Genomic DNA, 19,807 nt, shown 5'->3' on the forward strand with positions numbered 1-19,807 from the left:
GGAGGCATTTAAAAGTGGTATAGGCAAGTCACTTAGGGCCATGCTTTAGTATTGAACTTGGCAGTGCTGGGTTAACAGTTGGACTCGATGATCTTAGAAGTCTCTTCCAATAAACTCACCCAGCCTCCATCTCCACACAAAAGGACCTGGGGTTATACCAGATCACAAACCCAGCAGAAGTCAACAGTGTTGCACTATTGCAAAAAAGCAAACATTGTGCTGACAAGTATGGAGGGCAGCGGTATGGTTCAAACATATGAAGTAAAGCTTTCCAGGGCTGATGAGGTCTTGCCTGGAGTACTGTGACCCCACAGTGAGCACCCACCTGTTACCATCAGTTGGTAACAGTTTGACTACAGGTCTCAATGGGGTAAGTCAGACATGACACACAAATACCACCCTGAAAGTAGTTAACTGGATATTTTCATCAGGACATAGGAGTTCCCTTTCTCTTCTTCCAAAGTGGTAGCCCTGGAAGCTAACCCCTCCCTAGTGTCGCAGCAGGATATGCAGCTCCCAAAATCAACAGTAGTTCAAAGAATAGTTTGAGGGAGTCCAAATCCTCTGATCATTCATAGCCTAACACAAGGATGTTTCCCAAATTCCATTCTTAAATATATAAACACAGTGAGTCATCTTAATTGAATACAACAAAGAAATTTTTTTGCTGTACTTCTCTGTCCTTACTACTGGCTTGCCAAAACAGGTTGTCAAGTTTCTGGCTGAGATAGAGTTAATTTTCTTCCTAATATCTGGTACAGTGCTGCATTTTGGATTTAGCTGGAGAACCACGTCGATAACACTCTGATGTTTCAGCTGTTGCTCAATAGTGCTCACCCTCAGTCAAGGACTTTTCATTCTCTCATACTCTGCCAACAAGGACACAAAAGAAGCTGGGAGGGAGCATAGCCAGGACAGCTGACACAGAGGGATATCCCATACCATACATCACACTCATTAAATCAGGGGATTTGGCCATGAGGGGCCACTTGCTGCTCAGGGATGGGCTGGAGTTGGGTCAGAAGGTGGCGAGCAGTTGTCTTGTGCATCACTTGGTTTTCTTGGGTTTTACTCCTCTTTTTTTTTGTTACATCACTTTTAATTATTATTATTACATTGTACTTAACTTTGTTTATCAATCTGTTCTTCTTAACCCATGTTTTACCTTTTTTTGAGCTCTCCTCCCCCCTCACAGGAAGTGACTGAGCAGCTGCATAGTACTTAGTCTCTGGCTGGGATTAAATCACACCACCAATCTTCCTTCTAGTCTTTTTTTTTTTTTTTTTTTCCCTAGGACTGTTTCAAGTGGAGCTTTTCATATATCCTTAGTACATGTGAGGAGATTTGAGAGAGACAAGAAATACAGAAAGTGGGAAGAAACCCTAAGTACTTATGAAAAATCACGAGGAAGAGTTTTAAAAGTGTTCCATATAGAAATAATTTGAGAAAAAAAGAAGTAAGAGCCTGCCAGAAGGGCAAACACACTGTATTTTCTGTCAGAAATACACCAATAGTGTACAATGCCCACTAATAATCTGAATGTGGGCTAACACAAAAGATCTGTATTGTGCACACAGCCATTGCAAATAATTTGGTCACTTAAAAAAGCTTTATTTATAGTCCTATAAATAGGACTATATTATGCAATTATTATGCAATGTAGTCCTCTTTTGGAAGTCCTTTTTGACTGCAGGTGTAACTCCTGAGCATTACTCCTTTGAACCTCTGAATTATTTTTATGGTTTGGATATTTTGGATAGAAAAGTAAGTCTAAAATTTCTCTTGATCAAAGATACTCTGTAAAGGCCATACAAATGCACAACTGAATTTGAAGGAAGATATAAAGTCTAGAAGAAAAGTAATCACTAACAGCAGACTTGGACAAATCCCTACTAATCTCATTAAATGGTAAAATGTTTGCGGTCTAAAGTGGATGATTACTGCAGATGACAGGTGACATATGACACCATTTTTTCTTGTTTCCTTGGTCATGCTTTTGAGCTGAGAAGATCTGTTGCCATTCTTACAACTCATTTATCTTAGAAGATAGTTATGATTTAGTTTTTGTTAGTGTTTGAACATAACAAATAGATTGTATTTTTAGGAAGATAGGGAGAAGTAAATTCATATTTAAAACACAGTAGTAACTGGTTTCTGAATTCTGATTATGTAAAAAGAATATGTATATATTCCAATGAACTTGACTTTAATTAGCTGTTTCATTACATACCTTTTATAACTTGGGCAAACTGAGTCAGGACAAGTCCTTACCTCTAAGCAGGTACTCACAATGATTGCAGTGACTTTGCACATAAAACAAAGAAGGATTTTTTTATAAACAGTGTTGCAACATGAAGATAAAAATTACATCAGTACACATTACTCTCAAACAAAATATTGCATTAGGTTACCATTCTATCAGAATGGTCTCAGTGTACTCACACAGAAAGGATGTTTCTATGTTGCCTTTCAACTTTATAACTAAGAAAGAGCTGAAATAAAACCCCATATCCCTGATACCTACTAAAGGTAATATTCAGGACTTGGGTGGGGAGGAAGGTATTTAGCTAACCAGACAATCCAAGGAAAGGTAAATAATTGATCAGAAAGACTCCAGGTTTAAAGGTTTGAAGGAACTTTTAATTTTAGTTTACTGCTTTCCATAATACTGAGATGGCGGAGCAAGGAAGAAATCTATTTACTGAATTTTCTGCTGACTTGCAAGTCAAGTTTCCAGAAATAGAGACTTGGAATGCTTCCAGCTTTCCTTTGTTAGTTAACTGCAAATAAAATTTTCAGAGATACTTAATAGGAAATATAGTAAAGGCCAGATTCTGTGGGAGTTTTTGGGTTTTTTTAATAAAAGATTAAGTAGTAGTATGGATACAAGGCCTACTGATGAAATGCGAAGAGGTAAGTTTGAAAGAGCTGCAAAATCTGTATCTGTTCATTGTTGCTTGACAACAGAAACCAACCCCTTCTAAATTAATCTTCCAGTCACACATTTGAAACTGTGTAAATTCTCCAGCAGGACTACAGCATCCATATGGAAATTATTTTTGCTTACATACATGAATTTAGAGAAATAAAGCCACAATCATACAGTACACGATGGGTTGTACGTAAAGAATTTCAGAACACACTGCGAACAAATGCAGAGTTAACGATACAAACCAGCTGAACACCTGCTCTGCCCCAGTGCTCTCCATCCTGACCAGGCATAACCCCAACCACCAGAGCTGAAGCCAATCTACAGCTAATTACATCAACCATACGCTCCTGACTGTGCGAAGCTATGCAATCCGTCCCCTTCGGGAAAGATTGGATTACACGGCCATTTAAATAGCAGAAGGAAAGTGAAACTTGAACGTGACTCAAGCGCAGAGGCCCGGCTCCTGCGTGTGTGCTCAGCTGGGCCGCGGGGTCTCGGCCGTTGGGCTCCGGGCTCGGCAGCCGCTGTGCCGAGCGCAGCGTGACGAGTCAGAGCGGCGTCTGCGACCCCGCGGCAGGTGATCCCCGGCCTGCTCGCTTCTCCTGGCGGCCTCTCCGCTGCGCTGGAAGGCGGCGCAGCCTGCGCCCTCGGGCAGGGCAGGGCTGCGGGTCCGCACCCCCGCTGCCCCTCGCACCTGGGCGGCCGCCCGGGTGTGCGCCCAGCCGCCGGTGACTCAGCGGCGCCCCGGTGACCCCCTCCCGTGGCGGCGGCGCCTCGCCGCGGCTCTGCCCCCTCCCTCTCTCCCGGTAGGATCATCCCACCCCGCCGGGCGGTCACCTCGGCAGGAGGAGCCACCGCCACTTTGCCTCCGCTCCCGCAGCGACCTGACGGCAGTCAGCCCCGCGGCGCCGCACGATGCAAGCAGGGAAGGGAGACGGGAAGAGGCGGGACGCCGCCCGGCCCCTGCAGCTCACCATGAAGAGGGGCTACGAGGTGCTCCGCGACCCCCACCTCAACAAGGTAGGGGCGGGCAGGGCAGGTGCACCTCCGGGCGAGGAGGGCGGTTGCCCGAGCCCTCGCCGCGGCCCCCGCGGGTGACGGACGGTCCTGCCGGGTGCTGCCTGCGGAGCCCGGGCCGCCGGGCCGCCTCTCGCCGCCGCCACCACCACCTGTCACGGCGCAGCGGCCGCCGGGCCGGGGGCGGCGGGCGTGGGGCAGCCGCACTTCCTGCGGGCCCGGCGCCGCTTCCTCTTCCTTCGGGGGGCGGCCAGCGAGCTGCCCGCCGCCGGGCCCGGGCCGCGGGGCCATCCCCCGGCAAACCCCCAGGGGAGAGGAGCTGCAGCACGGGGAGGAGGATGCTGCTGAAAGTTACGCCGCTCTGGTGCGAGTTCCTGCTGTCGTGCTTCTGTTTGCCCGGTACCCTCCTCCTTTTCCAATCCTCTTTTCCACGGATGCCCCTCCTCGTTTCCTGCGGGCAAAAGTGGCTGTTGGTGGTGTCCTGCGTTTTCTTCACTGTCAAGCTGGAAAATGTGTTTATCACCGCTATTCCTCTTGGAGCTCTAAAATGCAACTGCAGTTTCCTCCCCGCTCTGCATCAGCGAATGCAGTCAGCTTTTCTAAGAGATGCCATAGCGCAGCAAAACCTTTATGACACGTTTCCAGTTTGCTTAAGAATGGCAATTCAGCTTGGTCAAACTTCCTAAACGTGTAAAACTAATCTGGAAAACTTAAAGCTGGGCAGAGAAATGTTTGCGCAACTGCCTTGGTAAAGATGCAAAGTTCAAATAGTAAAATAATTAAGTTGGCATGACAAGACCTGAATTTGCTGCCAAAATTAAAAATTGTTGAAGTTAGATAATAAACCATCCCTAGCACATGAAGCCTTACCTCCAAATTTCACCTTGCACATTAATTGGAATGGTGCTCTGACTTGTACATCTGCATTAGAATGCACATACAGTCATTTTGCTTATTGCTGAGTTGGATGAATTGAAAAAACATTTGTCTCTAATTTTACTGGACAGGTTGACTCATCACTAAAAGCTCCATGTGTAAGTTAGATGAATAGTGCTTTTATTAGTCTTGGTGCTTGACTACAGAGTTTCTTTAGAGGCTGTCTTAAGTCTGTGTGTAGGCCTGAGAAGGTCTCCTGAGGTCAGGTTAAAGGAAAATTTACCGAAATATAAAACTCCCAAAGAGAAACCAAGGAGAGGCTGTTTTGCTTGGTTTTGCATTTAAGCAGCTGTAATATTCATGGAAAAAGTCTGATTCAGCATAACCAGGAAGGCCAACCCAACAGAAAACTCACCTTGTTTAAAGAAATAAAAAGAGGCCTGTTCTAAAATGCATTGACTGAAGGGCAGTCAGAGGCAGGCTCATTGCAATGGTTTTCCCCTCACCATACATCTTGCCTCTGAACAGTTTACCGGTAAGGATGGGTCGTCACAGATGAGGTGCTAAAGAGGAAGAGTTTTGCTTGATTTTAAATTACAGGAGAGAAGAGTTACAGAATATTCTGCGTTGAAAGAGACCCAGAAGGATTATCAAGTCCAGCTCTTAAGAGAATGGCCTGTGTGAAGATCAGACTGACAACTGTGGTGGGTTAGCACCATGGTCTTCCTGGCTTTATTCTTTCATACTCTCAGCTGTGGTATAGCACATGTGTACCATAAAGCAGGGAAGCAGGAAAAGATTCACTATCAGCCACATCCACCCAGTGAACAGAATGTGATGTTAGAAATGCTCAGTCAAAAAATCTGGTCTTTGTACCTGTGAGAGTAGTCTGGTCCTGGTCTGGTAAAGGGTAGGTAATCCTATTTTCTGACTGAGACAGGTGATGCTTTTGTGGGTGTAGATGTACTACACCCTAATAAATGTATATACACCCACACCATAATATGTATATATTTGATTCTGTATAGTTGCATTAAATTCAAATATGTTGAGGACTGTGTCCACATGGTTGCCAGTTTGATAGCTTGTGGCTTGCCTCCACATGTGGAAGCTGCTACTCCCAGTTCGCTTTCTATTGTCAGGGCTGTTAAACAAGCATCAGATTGCTGAGAATTCAATTTAAAGTAGATAAAACATGTCCTTTAATGATTCTAAAGTACAGAGATTTCTTGTAGTCCTGCAAGGTGCTAGAACTTTCTGCTATCTTGGCCCTGCCAAGGAGTTGCAATTTCTCAGGATCAGCACTTTCTTTTGGATGTGGTGCCAGTTTTAGGATGCCTATTTGCATGTATGTGGCAAGAGTAGACTGTAAGTACTAAATAGTGGTATCTAGAAGTGACTTGTAGAAAAAGAAGGCAAATTATGTTTTCAGGGTCTCTTAAGACAGATACCCTGGCAAGCAGGTAAAACTGAATTTTGCTTCAGTATGTGAAGCCTGGGGCCCGTATCCTCAGGTAATCACCCCTTTTCTCAGACCCCTTTTCTCCATGTAAAAGTTGAAAATTTTACATGGAACCATTTACACTTGAACATCTTTAAAAGCAGATGTAAGAAGAAATACGTGCTAGATTTAGAAGGGAAAAACCCCAACCAAACCAGAAAGCCCAGCCCCAAAACTGTATCTCCATATAGGTGCTCCATTTAAGTGCCCCACTCCTTCAACAACAAAACTGTATTTCTGCATATTTGTTTTTTATACTTAACCTTCTTGGCTATTGAGAGAAAAGGGTGTGTGAATGCCAGGGTAAACACCCAAATTTCTTCTTTTCTGCTTGGCCTCTACTTTTACTTGGATGGCAAAATTGACTCCTTAGGCAATTTAAAAATAATTTAAATGTAATTTTAAAATCCTTTATGGTTGACTATGCTAGTAATTCACAAATATGTCCAACCTTCAGTGGGGAAAAGTTCAATAAAAATGGTGGTTTGGTGATTTATTTCCCCTCTGTTCTCTCCCCACCCCTGGTAAATCGTTTTGGGTCCCTGAGTGGTTTGTGCCGTCTCTGCAGCAGTGATACATCAAAAATCATGACAAACAGTGAATTGTAACAGACTGAATTTAATTACTTGAGGATGTGTGTCCAAGTTATGGACAATGATTGTAATTCAGTTTGTTGTCTGAAATTTTAGGCTGTTAGGGTTTAAAGGTGTATTTAGAATCTTTCTGGTAATTGTCTGTCTTTTACCCTCAGGCAGCCAAACACATTGTAAATAGCAATTACAGGGAAAACAAACACAGTTTCACTTCTTTTCACTGAAATAGATTTGGCTGGGAGTTGTATGCTTTTTAAGCTGATGAGCTACAGAAGAGTGGAAGTAATTTGCTTTCTCCCTACTGTAAATCTCATTTATGCTTTATTCAGTGAACAAGTTTACAATTTTAAAGCACACAGACAGTTTGATTACAGTTTGATCTTTATTTTTTACCTTTAAATATTTAAGCAAGTGACGTTTTCCCATAAGCTGCTTATTTTCAGAATCTTAGTGTGAAGATAGACAAACACACATTTCAATACAAAACTTTCCCAATAGCTTGTATTAGCTGCCAAGTGTAAACTCTTCCCAGATTGAGAAACTTCGCCATTGGAGAAATGTTTTGTTTCCAGGCTGCTTTTGTGTTCTTGCAGAGCAATTCAGTGAGCAGTAAATAAGTGACTCTATTAAATCTAAGTGCTGGAGGGCTATTTCTCCTCCCTAGATGCCTAATTTTAACTCTTCTACTGAGTGACTGCTGTTGTCATTGCTGAGTACAATATTCTTGTAAACTGTTGGTCCTTTTTTTTTTTTTTCTTTCTCTTCATTCAAGTTGCTCTAAAGTGCTGTAGAATTTCAGAACAAACTGTCTGATAGGGCTGCTGAATATCTGAGAGCACTCAGTGTCCATCCCACCTGCAATTGCATTGGTGTTTTATCCTTGCATCTCCCAGATGTGATGCCCCTGGACCTTAGCAGGTTCTCACAAAGTGACATTAGCTGTTGGCTGGAGTTGTCAGTGCATTGACTTAATATGGGATTTAGTATAGAAGGACCATACTGGAACAGAGCAAAGGTCCATTTATCCCAGTGTCTTAATTTCTAACAGTGGCTCAACTGGATCCCTCAGAAGAGGCAGAAGACTGATTGTACCTCTGCTGAATAACCAATTCAGGCTGAGGGAATGAGCAGGTGATTAGTGGGTAATTTAGATAAGAACATGTGTCTGTCCTATCAGTTTACACATCCTAGGTGTACTGATTTACTGAAAATCAATTGTAAACTTCCTATAGAGACTCATGGATTTCCCATTTTGCTTCACAATTCAGACAGTGAGATGAGAATGCTTGTGAAATGCAGATAGATTTTGTTCTGTACACAGCTACTTGCCTTTCTAAAAGAAAATTGATTTTGAGGAAGTATAAACCTGTGATTGGATTGGGCGACATATAAAAACGGTTTTATGACTTCGACATTAGTGGGCAACCCTGTAACATGTATCAGAAAACCCAAGCCTCAGTAAAAAAGTCAGAAGTATTCCAGGGAGATTGTCTGATGGGTAAAATAGAAGCATTTAAGAACTTCCTTTAAATAAATATATTGCTTTATCAGATACCAAGCAAATACTGTTTTTCCTTCTATTGATAATGATCATATTTTCACATCTTAAACTTTTGTGTGCTTTGGGTAGGTCTTCTGGAGTGGCTAATGCTCAGTGGATGTTGCCTTTATCTGTAGACAACTATTTTGGAAGAGAGCTGGTGATGTTTGGGATGGAGGAAGAAAACACGTCTTTAAATTGCATATTAGAATTATGTATAATTCATAATTAATTTGAAAGATGGATTTTCTGGAAGTTACTTCATGTTGCAAGGTATTATTTAATTTTAAGTGGTAGGAGGTATGAGAGTGTTTTTTAGAAAGATTAGAAGAATTTAGAAGATTTTCAGCTTCACGTGAAAGTAAAGGTATAATCTGGAATTTAAGAGTAATTCTTTTTAGTATAGTTGCTGATCACTCTTACTGTCTTCTACTTGCTTTAACTTTTTGCCCTTTAAAACTTTGAAGTTTTTAGCAGTAATAGTTCTTGGTTCTTACTCCTGCCAGATCACATAGCAGAGCAATTCTGATCTTGATAGGGATAACCACATGATTTTTCAGGTGTTTGACAAGAGTATGTGGTACTACGTTGTGCTATCTCACACAAAAAGTGAATTAATTTCATATTTGAAGCATCTTAGAGTGAAATTCTATCAGTTCTACCCATGTGTTTGACAAGCATTACATTTTTAATCTCTTACTGGGATCTTTGACACTAGTAGCTGTTCTGTGGAATGGCAACCTGAACCAGGGCATTCTTCAAGTGTGAGGTTGGCTCATGCAGGAACAGGTTGCTCTTTAACCATCAGGATTGTAAGTTGCAGACTGGCAGAATTGCAGCCACCTCGTTTGCTTGGGTTTTGGGCAAGGGTGTGAGCTCAACAGTGGCTCACTGGTGGGTACCACAGGGCTGGGTGAGGAGGATGTCACACTGGCATGGCATTATTCTCTCTTCCCGTGAACACCTTGTTGAGGTGTGAGAGGGGAGTAGTCATGCAGGATGTCTTTTGTATGACTGCTTTTATTTTCAGAATGTGTGGAGGGGCTTTAAAAATCAATTCTGTGTTTTTTTTCCAGCTTTCTTATTTTGAGGCAGGTTGTCCTGCATACTATTAATGAGGAAAAAGTCTTGGAAAAAGCACAAAGAGTTTAAATCAGATTATTTTATCATTGTCTTCTATTTAATGTGTTAATTTTTTTCTATTCAGTGTTCATTGCTGCCAATACTTTGCTCCTGACCTAGTAGGTAAGTTGCTGTGGTTAGTGTTACTCTTTTTTTTCTGTTGGCCTCCAGTTCTTTGCTTGCAGTTATGAAACAGAGTGCTGAGACAGCAAGTTGGGAACAAAGTTCTGTGACTTGAATTAAAAGCAAATAAAATGAAGGAGAAGAAGTTATGCAGTGAGCTAAATAGCAGTAATATCAGATGAACAGTGATATAACTTGTCACAGGAAGCTGAAACCTAGATTTGTTTTGCTGCAAAGCTGCTTCAGGCATTAAAAATGCAATTTTCAGTTGTGCAATTTTCTTGTGAACTTCAGTAGTTGAATACAAAATTGACCTTTTTACGTTTGACTGAGGAATCCTATCGCCATTGCTTATAAATGATACTTGAATAGAAGCATTAATCCTGGCACAGAGCACCTTGTGAGCAGGATTTCTGTATTTAAATTGGGTTAAATGTGCCTTTCAACAGTAGGATTTATAGAGATGCTGGCCAGGGTACTTGAGTGTTGTTTTTTTAATCTTAATTATGGATGCTGACAATAAATAGGAGTAGAGTTCACAGAGAAATTTTACTTCTGTCTAGGTAAAATAAACTTCAGAGAGTATCTTGGAGTGCAGAAGTTCTTACTTTGCATTCAGCACTTTAAGTATCCAATTTTGCTGAACCAGTGTCTTGTATCCAGCTTGCTGAGAAAAGTAGAAGTTGCGGCCGTCGGAGTCACAAGATTCTCTGCCCCAGCCCTGCTTGCCCTGTGGAGGTAGAGGAGGAAGAGAGCTGTGTGTGACAGCAATGTTTCTTAATAACTCATGACCAGAGGTTAAAACTGGCCATCTCTGCTTTGTCATGCTTTCCTTACTTGCCTGCTCAGGTGGGCTGTGTATTTTGTTCATGACTTGCTTCTGGCTGCTGTTGCCCGTGCCTGCAGGGGTTGATGCAGAGTTTCATGCCAAATGTCTCCTTGCTCCAGGCTCTGGAGGTCTGAAAGAGAGTATTAATACCCTTCAGTTAGGTCCTTCATTAAGTTTTTTCCAATTTATAGTTGAGAATTTTTAGTGAAACAGTTGTTTTGAAGAAGGTACAAAGACATCATTTTGTGGAGGACGTGATCCTGGGATTTCAGCCTCAGTCACAAGTGGTTTGTCCTCCCTGCAAATCTGAAGACCTCTTCTAAGGTGTCCCCTGGTTGGAGCAAATATGTGGAGGTTGCCTTTGTGCTCTGTGGCTCTAAGACTAGAAAGCTGAAATGGCTAGAAAGGGCAGAAAAGAACAGAAATAATCTTATTGGTCTATGTGCCCATCTAATGAGGTTGGTTGTACAATAATAAAGCTTGTTGGTAGTAGGCCATTAGTTAAGCTTTGTTAGAATGTTCTTGTCATTCATGGAGATACTTTCTCTGTACTTTGTGCCCAGACCAGGCCTGGCCCATGACTGGAAATAGTTAAACAGAAATTATGTCTATTGTCTGGTTTAATGTAACACCAAGGAGCTAAATCTGGTATAGACAGGAAAAAGGCAATAGAATGTGGGTAAGATTACCAGTTTGCAATATATGGTGGCCAAAATTTTTTACAGGAAACTGCAGACAAACATGACATGGCAACCATGTACCTACAAACTAGGATAGGTGGTGGGACTTGGAACAAACTTCCCTATGGACAGGTAGAAGTAGCAAGGCTATGCATTAACTTGCAAGGGACTGGGGAAAGGCTTTGGTGCTTCCAAGTGTTTTACTTGATTTAGGAATTCAAATATTTAAATTAAGATGCTGATGGTTTTTATTCAGAGGCAGAGGATGAATTTGGCTTGACATTAGGATGTTGTGCTGTACCATTCACAGAGAAGAGTATCATTACACAGTCACCAGCACTGCTTTCTAGAAGGACTTGCAGTCATGAGAAATCTACCTTACCCAACCGATACATTAAGAAGTGTTATTTATTGTTGGTGTCCTATTCTCAAAATCTGTGAAGTGACTTCTTGTTCTGAATTGTACCTGTGCAAGTTCTCTGTGGATTGTCTTGTATGTCTGTTCATCTTCAAAAAAATAAAATAAGTGATGAACTAAGTCAAGGAAGGTGGGGGAGGCTGCCTAATAGGTATTTTAAGAAATTGCCAAAATAAATTGAATAATTTATATTACTATTCACCCTGTGCAGCTTGCATAGATTGAGCTGCTATGTCAGTAACTCTTTTCGGTACCTTACCCTTTCTCCCCTCAGAAGCAAATTTGTACCTTTAATTGAGAAGTAAATGATTGCTGTCAGGCAAATTGATACTGAATGTCCATGAATTTCTATTTTAGAAATACTTCTTTTTTTTTTCCTAGAATGAAATTATATGCTTCCAGAGAAATAAGAAAATTGCTGTGTAATTATGTTTTGGCTTATCATTATGACTAATTTTCTTGATTTTGTGATGTGTGGCATGATAGTAGGAATTTTAAGGTTGCCTCAAAGGACTGTCAGTGTGACACACATTAAAGTTAGCTCCAGGAGCTGGAATGGACAGGATCTCTCAGCCACAGGAAACCTAAGAGTTGGACCACACTCACAAATAAGCTCATGGCTTCTATGAGGATGATAAATTTGTGTAGGCGGTATTAGGGAAAGATAGAAGTATCTGATCCTAATACCAGCTTTTAGTAGTGTAAGCTGAGAGTAAATGAATGGTAGACGGGTTCAAAAGAGGAAGCTGCTGCAAAACTGCCACGATGTGAATCATGCATTAATCCTGGAGCATTAATCCTTAAAAATACCCCAGAAGCCAACCCATTGTCATTTGGAGAGTTTGAGCTCCTTTAACCACCACATATTTCTAAAGCTTGTTTCCTAGCGGCCAGTGTAGAAAGAAATGTTGAAATATTAATAGTTTGCAAGGTAAGTGGTTCTGGTTAGTCCGACTAATTTGTTTAAAGTGATTAATATTATAGTATCTCATTTTATGTTTAATTAAGATGACTATAATAGTTTATATATAATAGTAATTTATTTCTCTTAAAAAGAGGTCTCTAATTTTGTCTGAGAATTATTTCTTCATATTCCTTGGTATAGTTTATTTTAGGAGTTAATGAAAAGTAACCTCTGCGTTGCATGCATAAGGAAGCATGTTTTGGTCTTAAGCTTTGCTAATGTAATTTGTTGCATAATTCCGGAAGCAAAAATCCTGCCTTAGAAGAAGGAGGTCATGGGGCACCCTGGAGGCATTCCTTGCAGGGCACTGTGTACTTTCTGTTGAAATCAGTGTTTGTAATTTACTTGAATGCTGTTAGTGACTATTCCTGTGTGAAACACAATAATCTGAGCATGACCTGAATTTGTTTACAAAATAGAGGGAGCAGAGGAAGTGCAGAATAAACACTTTTTATATACATCAAAAGCACATAACATAGAACTGAAAGAAAAAAACCCAACTCTTATTATGATTTGAATACTTCTGACTTTCAGCCAAAGATGTGGAAATATGTCAAGATGTTGTCAAGTAGTTGTCTGATGTGGGAGCTCAGAAAGCTCAGTCCTAAGATATAAATGAGGTATAAATAAGATAATATATCTTAAGATATAAATGAGCAACCATGAGTTTTATCATTGCATGTATATGCTTAGGTTTTTACTTGATAGTTTGAGTAGCAGCTGTTATCTATGGCTTAGAAATTTTTTTTCCCCTCAAAAAACAAACTCTAGTATTAAAACTAAATCACTATTCTGCTTGTTCTTCCCTCTTACCAATAGAAGTGATTTGAAAAATTGAAAACACCTTTGGTCCAGTGTGACTGCTTAAATAGATGCAGTCTTAAGTCTTCTGTTAGTATTTTAGATTAGTCTGTCTTATTAATGGATTGTGTTTATCTTTGGAACAGAGTAGTTGCTATGAGGTATGAAATCATTTTGGTATCCAATTCAGATTGGATATCACAGTTGAGTTTTTTTCCTCTTGTCCCTTGTGAGTGATACCCTTTTAAGTTTTCTTTTGGCATGGAGTTTAGATAGTACTGCTCTGCGTGAGAAGGACAAGAATTATTTTAAAATACATAATTACTTTTTTCCACAAAGGCAAAAATAATTGTGGCTTTTTAATGACCAAGAAAAAAAATAAAAAAATCTTTGCCTTAAATCTGTCCTGGAAGGGAGTGCATAGTGGTGATTATGAAGCATGCTGTAACATTTACAATACTGGTGTCTAGCTGACTTAGTGGATTTCATCCTCCAGATACCTGACTTTACAAAGCAGATTTATGTGTGTGGGATGTGTTTACGAAAGAAACAGTAAAGCCTCTTTACCTAAATAGTAAAAAGGTGTTCAGTAGTTACAGATAAAAGTCAGACTAGAAGGGCATAGTACTGTCCAAGTAAAGTGAATGACTGAGTTTGCCAAAGCACTTAATGTTGGTTTGTTTTGACTTGAATCTCTATTATTGAAAAGTAAATTTAGCTGCTGTTATTTACAGGAAAATGGAAAAAAAATGTGAAAATTCATTTTAAAGTCTTGATTTTGTGCTGTAGCAGTTATTGGAGTAATTATCTAAGATCCTTAGGTTTATGTAGCTTTTGTTTTGCCCAGGCATTAGCCAGTTTTAAAAGCCATGTCCTCGGAGAAAGGACTAGGGAAGAATGAAAAGCCTTATTTTCAGGGGATTCAGGCTCTTGGACCTTCTGCAGGAGCGGGATCTTGCAGAAGTTTTGTTCTTATATCTGTCCAGTCTTTTCAGTCTTCCTGAGATCATATGTTTGAGGTGTCTGCTTGACATGTTAATTCCAAAGGCTTCTCCGAAATTCTTCCCTTTCTTTACTGTGGGCCTCATGTGGGACAGTTGTCCTTTCAATTCCAAGACATCATCTCTATATGTTTGAAGTTGCCCCTATCCCAGGAGTGTTTTGTAGTTCAGTGATGCAAATTTAGCACTTACTATAGTCTTGAGAGATAAATAATATCAGTGTGGTTTATCTCTTTTTGTATTGTTGCTTCTTGCTAAGACAAGAGTTCATGACAGATTCTCTGAGGTTGAGGCTTACCAATTGCATAGTTTTCTGTAAATGAAATCTGGATAAAGCATTACTCTTTTTCATGTAATAGAGGATTTGGCATCTGCCTGGTTTTTTTGGTCAGTCAAGAGTCAGGTAAAAAAATAGCTTGCTAATTCTGAATTATTTTTTTAATTCCTATAGAGCGTGCAGATTCTTATGTTTAGCACAATGCACTGGTTGAACTAAATGCATCTGTTGTAGGTGGAGATAAATGTGGGTGAGTGTGTGTCAAGAGGTATCAGAAAAGAGGTCTTACTGTGTACTGCAGTACAGAGGACTTGCAGCACTCATCCTCAGCAGCTGCTTGAAAGGGGCACTTTATCTAAGCTCAGAAGAAGTAGAGCATCTTACTTTGCATCTTACCTGGGGAAACATAACCAGTGTGGCTCTGTCTTGTAGCCACCAACAAACTGGTGTTGTGTTTGCTGTAAGAGAAAAGTGTTCCAGGTCAGCAGTCTGTGTGACACTGGAGCCTCTGAGCTCCTGCCAGGCTATTTGTGAGCTCTTGTGCTTCTTGGAGTACAGGGATGAACTCCAAGTAGGAAATAAAAAGTGAGAGCTTTCTTTTGAGGTGTAATTCTTGGAAAAATAAATATTTCTGTAGGATAAAGACACTAATCCTTCAGGCTAACATTATTTCCTAAACTTCCTAAACTTTGTACCATTTATGGCAAGAAGTAACTTTCTTTTGGTTTTATAGTTACCAAGTCCTCTAACTATTCTTCAGTAAGGAGTAGTGGGTAAAGCACAGGGAAGAAGAATAGAGGAATATAGGAAAGCATCATATAGTTGTCATAATGTACCACCAACAATTTAAGCAGGGGGTGTGGTGGATAGATATGCTTTCTGGTTTGCTTTGAGGTACACTTGACAAATCTTTGAAAGCTTTCTTTGTCTTACTTCAGAGCTATGTAATGTGTATGAGCACACACATTTTCCCCCCTTAATTAGTGGGCTCTGCTTCATCAAGAGAGACAAAATATTGTAGTAGATTGGGTACTGGACTGGAAACTAGGTCATGCACTAATAATATTACATCTTAGTCATTTAGTTTTCTCATCTGAATAGGCAAACAGCAGCTAAGAAGTGTTCAGGATGACAACTAGTATGAAGTACTTGGTCTTGTATAATTAGTCTTTTTAGATAATGTTTACATCATTGTCTTTATACTGCTATAATCCAGTTTCTACGTACAGTTTCTTTCCTAGGTGGGGGGAATCATCTTCTAGTTTTTGCAGTAATCAGTCAGCAAGCTGATAGTTCTTTAAAAGTTGTATCTGAGTAGACCCATGTTGAATCTGTAAAGTCCTGACATATTTTATCCATGTTCTTTTACCTTCTGCTGTATTGCAATTAAAAGTAGACAGGGTATTAATGGATATCCAGTCTTGTGAACATACAGTTTCATAGATTCACATGGATCCATGAAAATCCATTAGACAGGACTTCAAATCATGGGCTAGACTGAATGCTGTGTGGGGGAAAATGGAGATGTGAAGAGGCAGGAAGAACTCATCCATCTATGTAGCTAAACCTGCTCCTGGCTTCAGGCCATGCTGTGCCACATGCAGATTAGTTCCAATTAGATGAAGTGGTAGCTGACCCTTGGCTGCCTCCTCTAAGCCTCCTGGTCCTGGGCAGCATTCGGAGGGTTGCCTCCATTCCAGCTGAATGGGGAGAAGAGGTGAGAAAGTTCTCAGTATTTATCACCTGAATGCCTGGGGAAATTCAGGTCAATACTTTCTGCAAGAAAAGGTATTTTAACCTCCAGCTAGGCATATTCAGTATTTTTTAACTCAGTGAAACCTCAGTTCATTAAGAAGATTGAATTCATGTCTCCAGGACTTAAATGCATGTCATGATGTGAATGAAGGCTGACTTTCTAAGGATGTATTTAGCTGTCTGACAGTTTTGCTAGCTATTGAATAGGCAAAGGTGATACAAATCTGACACCCCCTGTTTTCCCAAACTTAAGAATTTTGATGTTGATTCCTAGAGAAATGGTCCTACACAGAAATTGTGTATTAAGGCTGAAAAAAGTCCACTTCATATGCTGGAGCTGTTACTGTCAAAGATATATTTTTAGAGTCTTCTGATTATTTTCTAAAATGTGCTAAAACAAATACACATATGTTTTCTATATAGAAGGAGCTGCATACATTTTCTTTAGGTATGAATTCTTACGATATTCTTGGAAATCACACTTCTGTAGTGTGAATACCGAGGAAAATGAGAATTTCTTTGAAAGATAACTCAATGAATGTTTAACAGTTAGCAAAATGAATCTATTTGCGCATCAAAATATAGATTGATACCTAATCCTCTCCCATTTTGTAATAATTTCTTAATTCAAAGAAAATTCCTTTTTTCTGGTATGGGTTTCACCAGTGACCAGGAAGCCCCCATGATGAATTAGTATCTGTGAATCTAATCCTGAAAATACATAAAGGTAGTGCATTTCTGGCTGTGCTCCAACTTGCCAGTGGTGCAACTCTCAAAGTATATGTGGTAAGCATTTTTTTTGTTTGTAAAATACTTGCGTGCATCTATTTATTTAAATACAAAGAAACAATCTTTGAGCTACTGTGAGAAATGTGGCATATGCATAAAAGCCCCATTTATTTTGTTCTGACCTGTTACTTACAGTTCATTACTTAACATAGGCGAAGGTGCCATGTGGAAAACAGAGCAATAGAGCAGTATTAGACATACAGCAGTAGGGATCCAAAGCTGCATCTGTTTTGGTGAGTCTGCTCTTCAGTCCCTGAATCTGTTATCCTCAGCAAATCTAATTAATAATATCCTCATTAATGTCATTTTGGTGCTGTGGGTGTTGTGCTAGCACTGTGAGAAATGCGACTTGGATTAAAGGTGGTATGAACAGGAATTTTTCCTACCTGTCCTGTCCTTTCTTCGCTCCACATTATATGTTGTTATAGGCAAATGGATTTCTGTTTCCAACACAAAATAAGTTTGCAGGAGCAGAACCTGTTTTTGTTGGAAACTTCTTTTAAGTCATAGCATGAAGAGAGCCTCAGCTTCTCTGGACTGTGTTTGCTGCTGTTTGACTCTGCCTTGAAACGAGTAGTTAAAGGAAAATGCATGTTAACAGTTGAGTGGTTTTGTTAGATGTGGCTTATGGGACTGCAGTATTTGAAGTCATCACAACAGCACATCTTGATTTTAAAAGAATACCTTCTAATCAAGCATACTCCCCCTCTTATAGTTTTGCATGCTAAGGACCTTGCAAAGAGTGTATTTTTGTGAATGTTTTCCATGATTTAAATTACTCAGTTTAGTCAGTGTTCTGACATTTTATCTTTATAGTAAGCTTTGTCAAAGCATGTTAGTTTAATTTTTGGGAAATTTTTTTTTTTAGGTGTAAGTTTATTGCACTGCAATTGGCCTGTCTCAGTGAGGCTTTCCAGTGCTTTGTCCCAGATTCATGAACTAGTTATTTTCTGTTACTAAAACTGCAGTGCTTCTTGAAATTTTTTATTTTTTTTTCTGTGAAGATTGTTGTCTGAATGCTGTTTAGTGAAAGAAGATTGTAATATCACAGGGAATGTGACTGAAATGTTATTATAAAACCATAGTGTAATTCCTGTCAAAAGGGATCTCAAAAGTCCAACCTCCTTCTCAAGGCAGGGTCAGATATGGAGACAGGAAAGGTTGCTCAGGGCTGTATCCTGTCATGTCATGAAAATCTCTTAAGATGGAAACTGTACAGCTTCTCTAGGCAACCTATGTATGCTTTTGTACTCAAGAGAAATTAATTTTTTTATTATATTTAGTCTGAGCCTCTCTTTTATCTTATGCTTGTTGTCTCATGTCCTTTTGTTGCGTACTGCTGTAGAGAGCCTGGATTTATCTTTTAGATAGCCTCAGCATAGGTGCTGGAAGGTTGCTCTTAGGTTCCTCCCAAAACATTCTCTTTTCCAGGCTAAAAAAGCCTAGTTCTCTAATTGGGGATGTGCTTCAGCCCAAATAATCTTGGTGGCCCTTTACTGAACTTGCTCCAGTTTATTGATGTCTTTCCAATATTTGGGACTCAGAGTTGGACTCTGCATTCTAATGAGTGCCAAGTAAGCAGGATGATACCCTCAGCCCATGTCATAACATACTGCTGCTGATACAGCCCAGGATACTATTCGCTGCCTCAGCCTGTGCACACTGGTTGCTCCTGCTCAGTTTGCTGTCCACCATGTCCTTTTTGACAGACCAGCTTCTTCCCAGCCAGCCAGTCAGTCTGTTGCCAGCCTGAATCATTGCAGCCTGTGTTGTTTACTTTCTGGATTGCAGCATTTTGCATTTGTCCTTGTTGAATTTCATAATGTTCCTGTCAGCTCATTCCTGCAGGCTAAGTCCCTTTGGATGCCAGCCCTGCTGTTGGGTGTGTATATCCACAGTTGCCCCTGTTCAGTGTCACCTGCACACCTGGTGATTTTGTGCTCCACTGCCATCATTGATAAAGATGTTAAACAGGACAGGTCCCGCTGCTGACTCCTGCAGCACTCTTACTGGAAGGTGCACTACAACCCATTAACTGATTCCTTTGAGCCCCATCATCCAACAGCAGCCTTTTACTCATCTGGTTGTCCACCCATCTACACAGTAATATCCCAACTTGGGTGCATGGATTTTTTCAGATCCAGTTGTCAAAGCCTTGCTCAAAGTGACATAAATGACATATTCTGCCTTCCCTTGTTTGTAAGCACAGTCATTTTACTTTAGAATGTGATCAGGTTGATTTGGGATGATTTATCCATGGCTTAAGTCCAGTCTAATTTCCTGCTTGCCTCCTTCTGTTCACTTGGGATCTTGAGCTGTACTAGTCCGTGGTCATTACACCTATTATGGCTGACATTGATTGTTGTGTCCCCAGTCAGGTCTTCCTAATCTGTGAAAAGCCAATCCAGTTTTGCATCATCCCTGACTACCTCACCCAGAATCTCCTGTATCATCTCTGACATTTTCCAGTAATCTTCTGGATTGTTTGTGTCCTGTTATGTTCCTCTAGTAGAAATGAAGGAGGTTAAAGGTAAGAACAGGGAACTGTGATCTAGAGACTTACCTTGTATGTACTCAAGGAACAAGAAC

General features: G+C 40.4%; 1 protein-coding gene across 1 annotated transcript in view; it reads left to right on the forward strand.

Moving 5' to 3' along the window:
* The first annotated feature begins 3,830 nt into the window (after window positions 1–3,830).
* Window positions 3,831–19,807, forward strand: part of ME1 (malic enzyme 1) — a 153,058-nt gene continuing 137,081 nt past the window's right edge. Inside the window, exon 1 of the mRNA XM_015621539.3 lies at window positions 3,831–3,952. Coding sequence (XP_015477025.1) covers window positions 3,848–3,952 — 105 coding nt within the window. The 5' untranslated portion in view covers window positions 3,831–3,847. The remainder of the gene's footprint in view (window positions 3,953–19,807) is intronic.

The sequence above is a fragment of the Parus major genome, chromosome 3 (assembly GCF_001522545.3).
Source record: "Parus major isolate Abel chromosome 3, Parus_major1.1, whole genome shotgun sequence".
Taxonomy (NCBI): Eukaryota; Metazoa; Chordata; class Aves; order Passeriformes; family Paridae; genus Parus; species Parus major.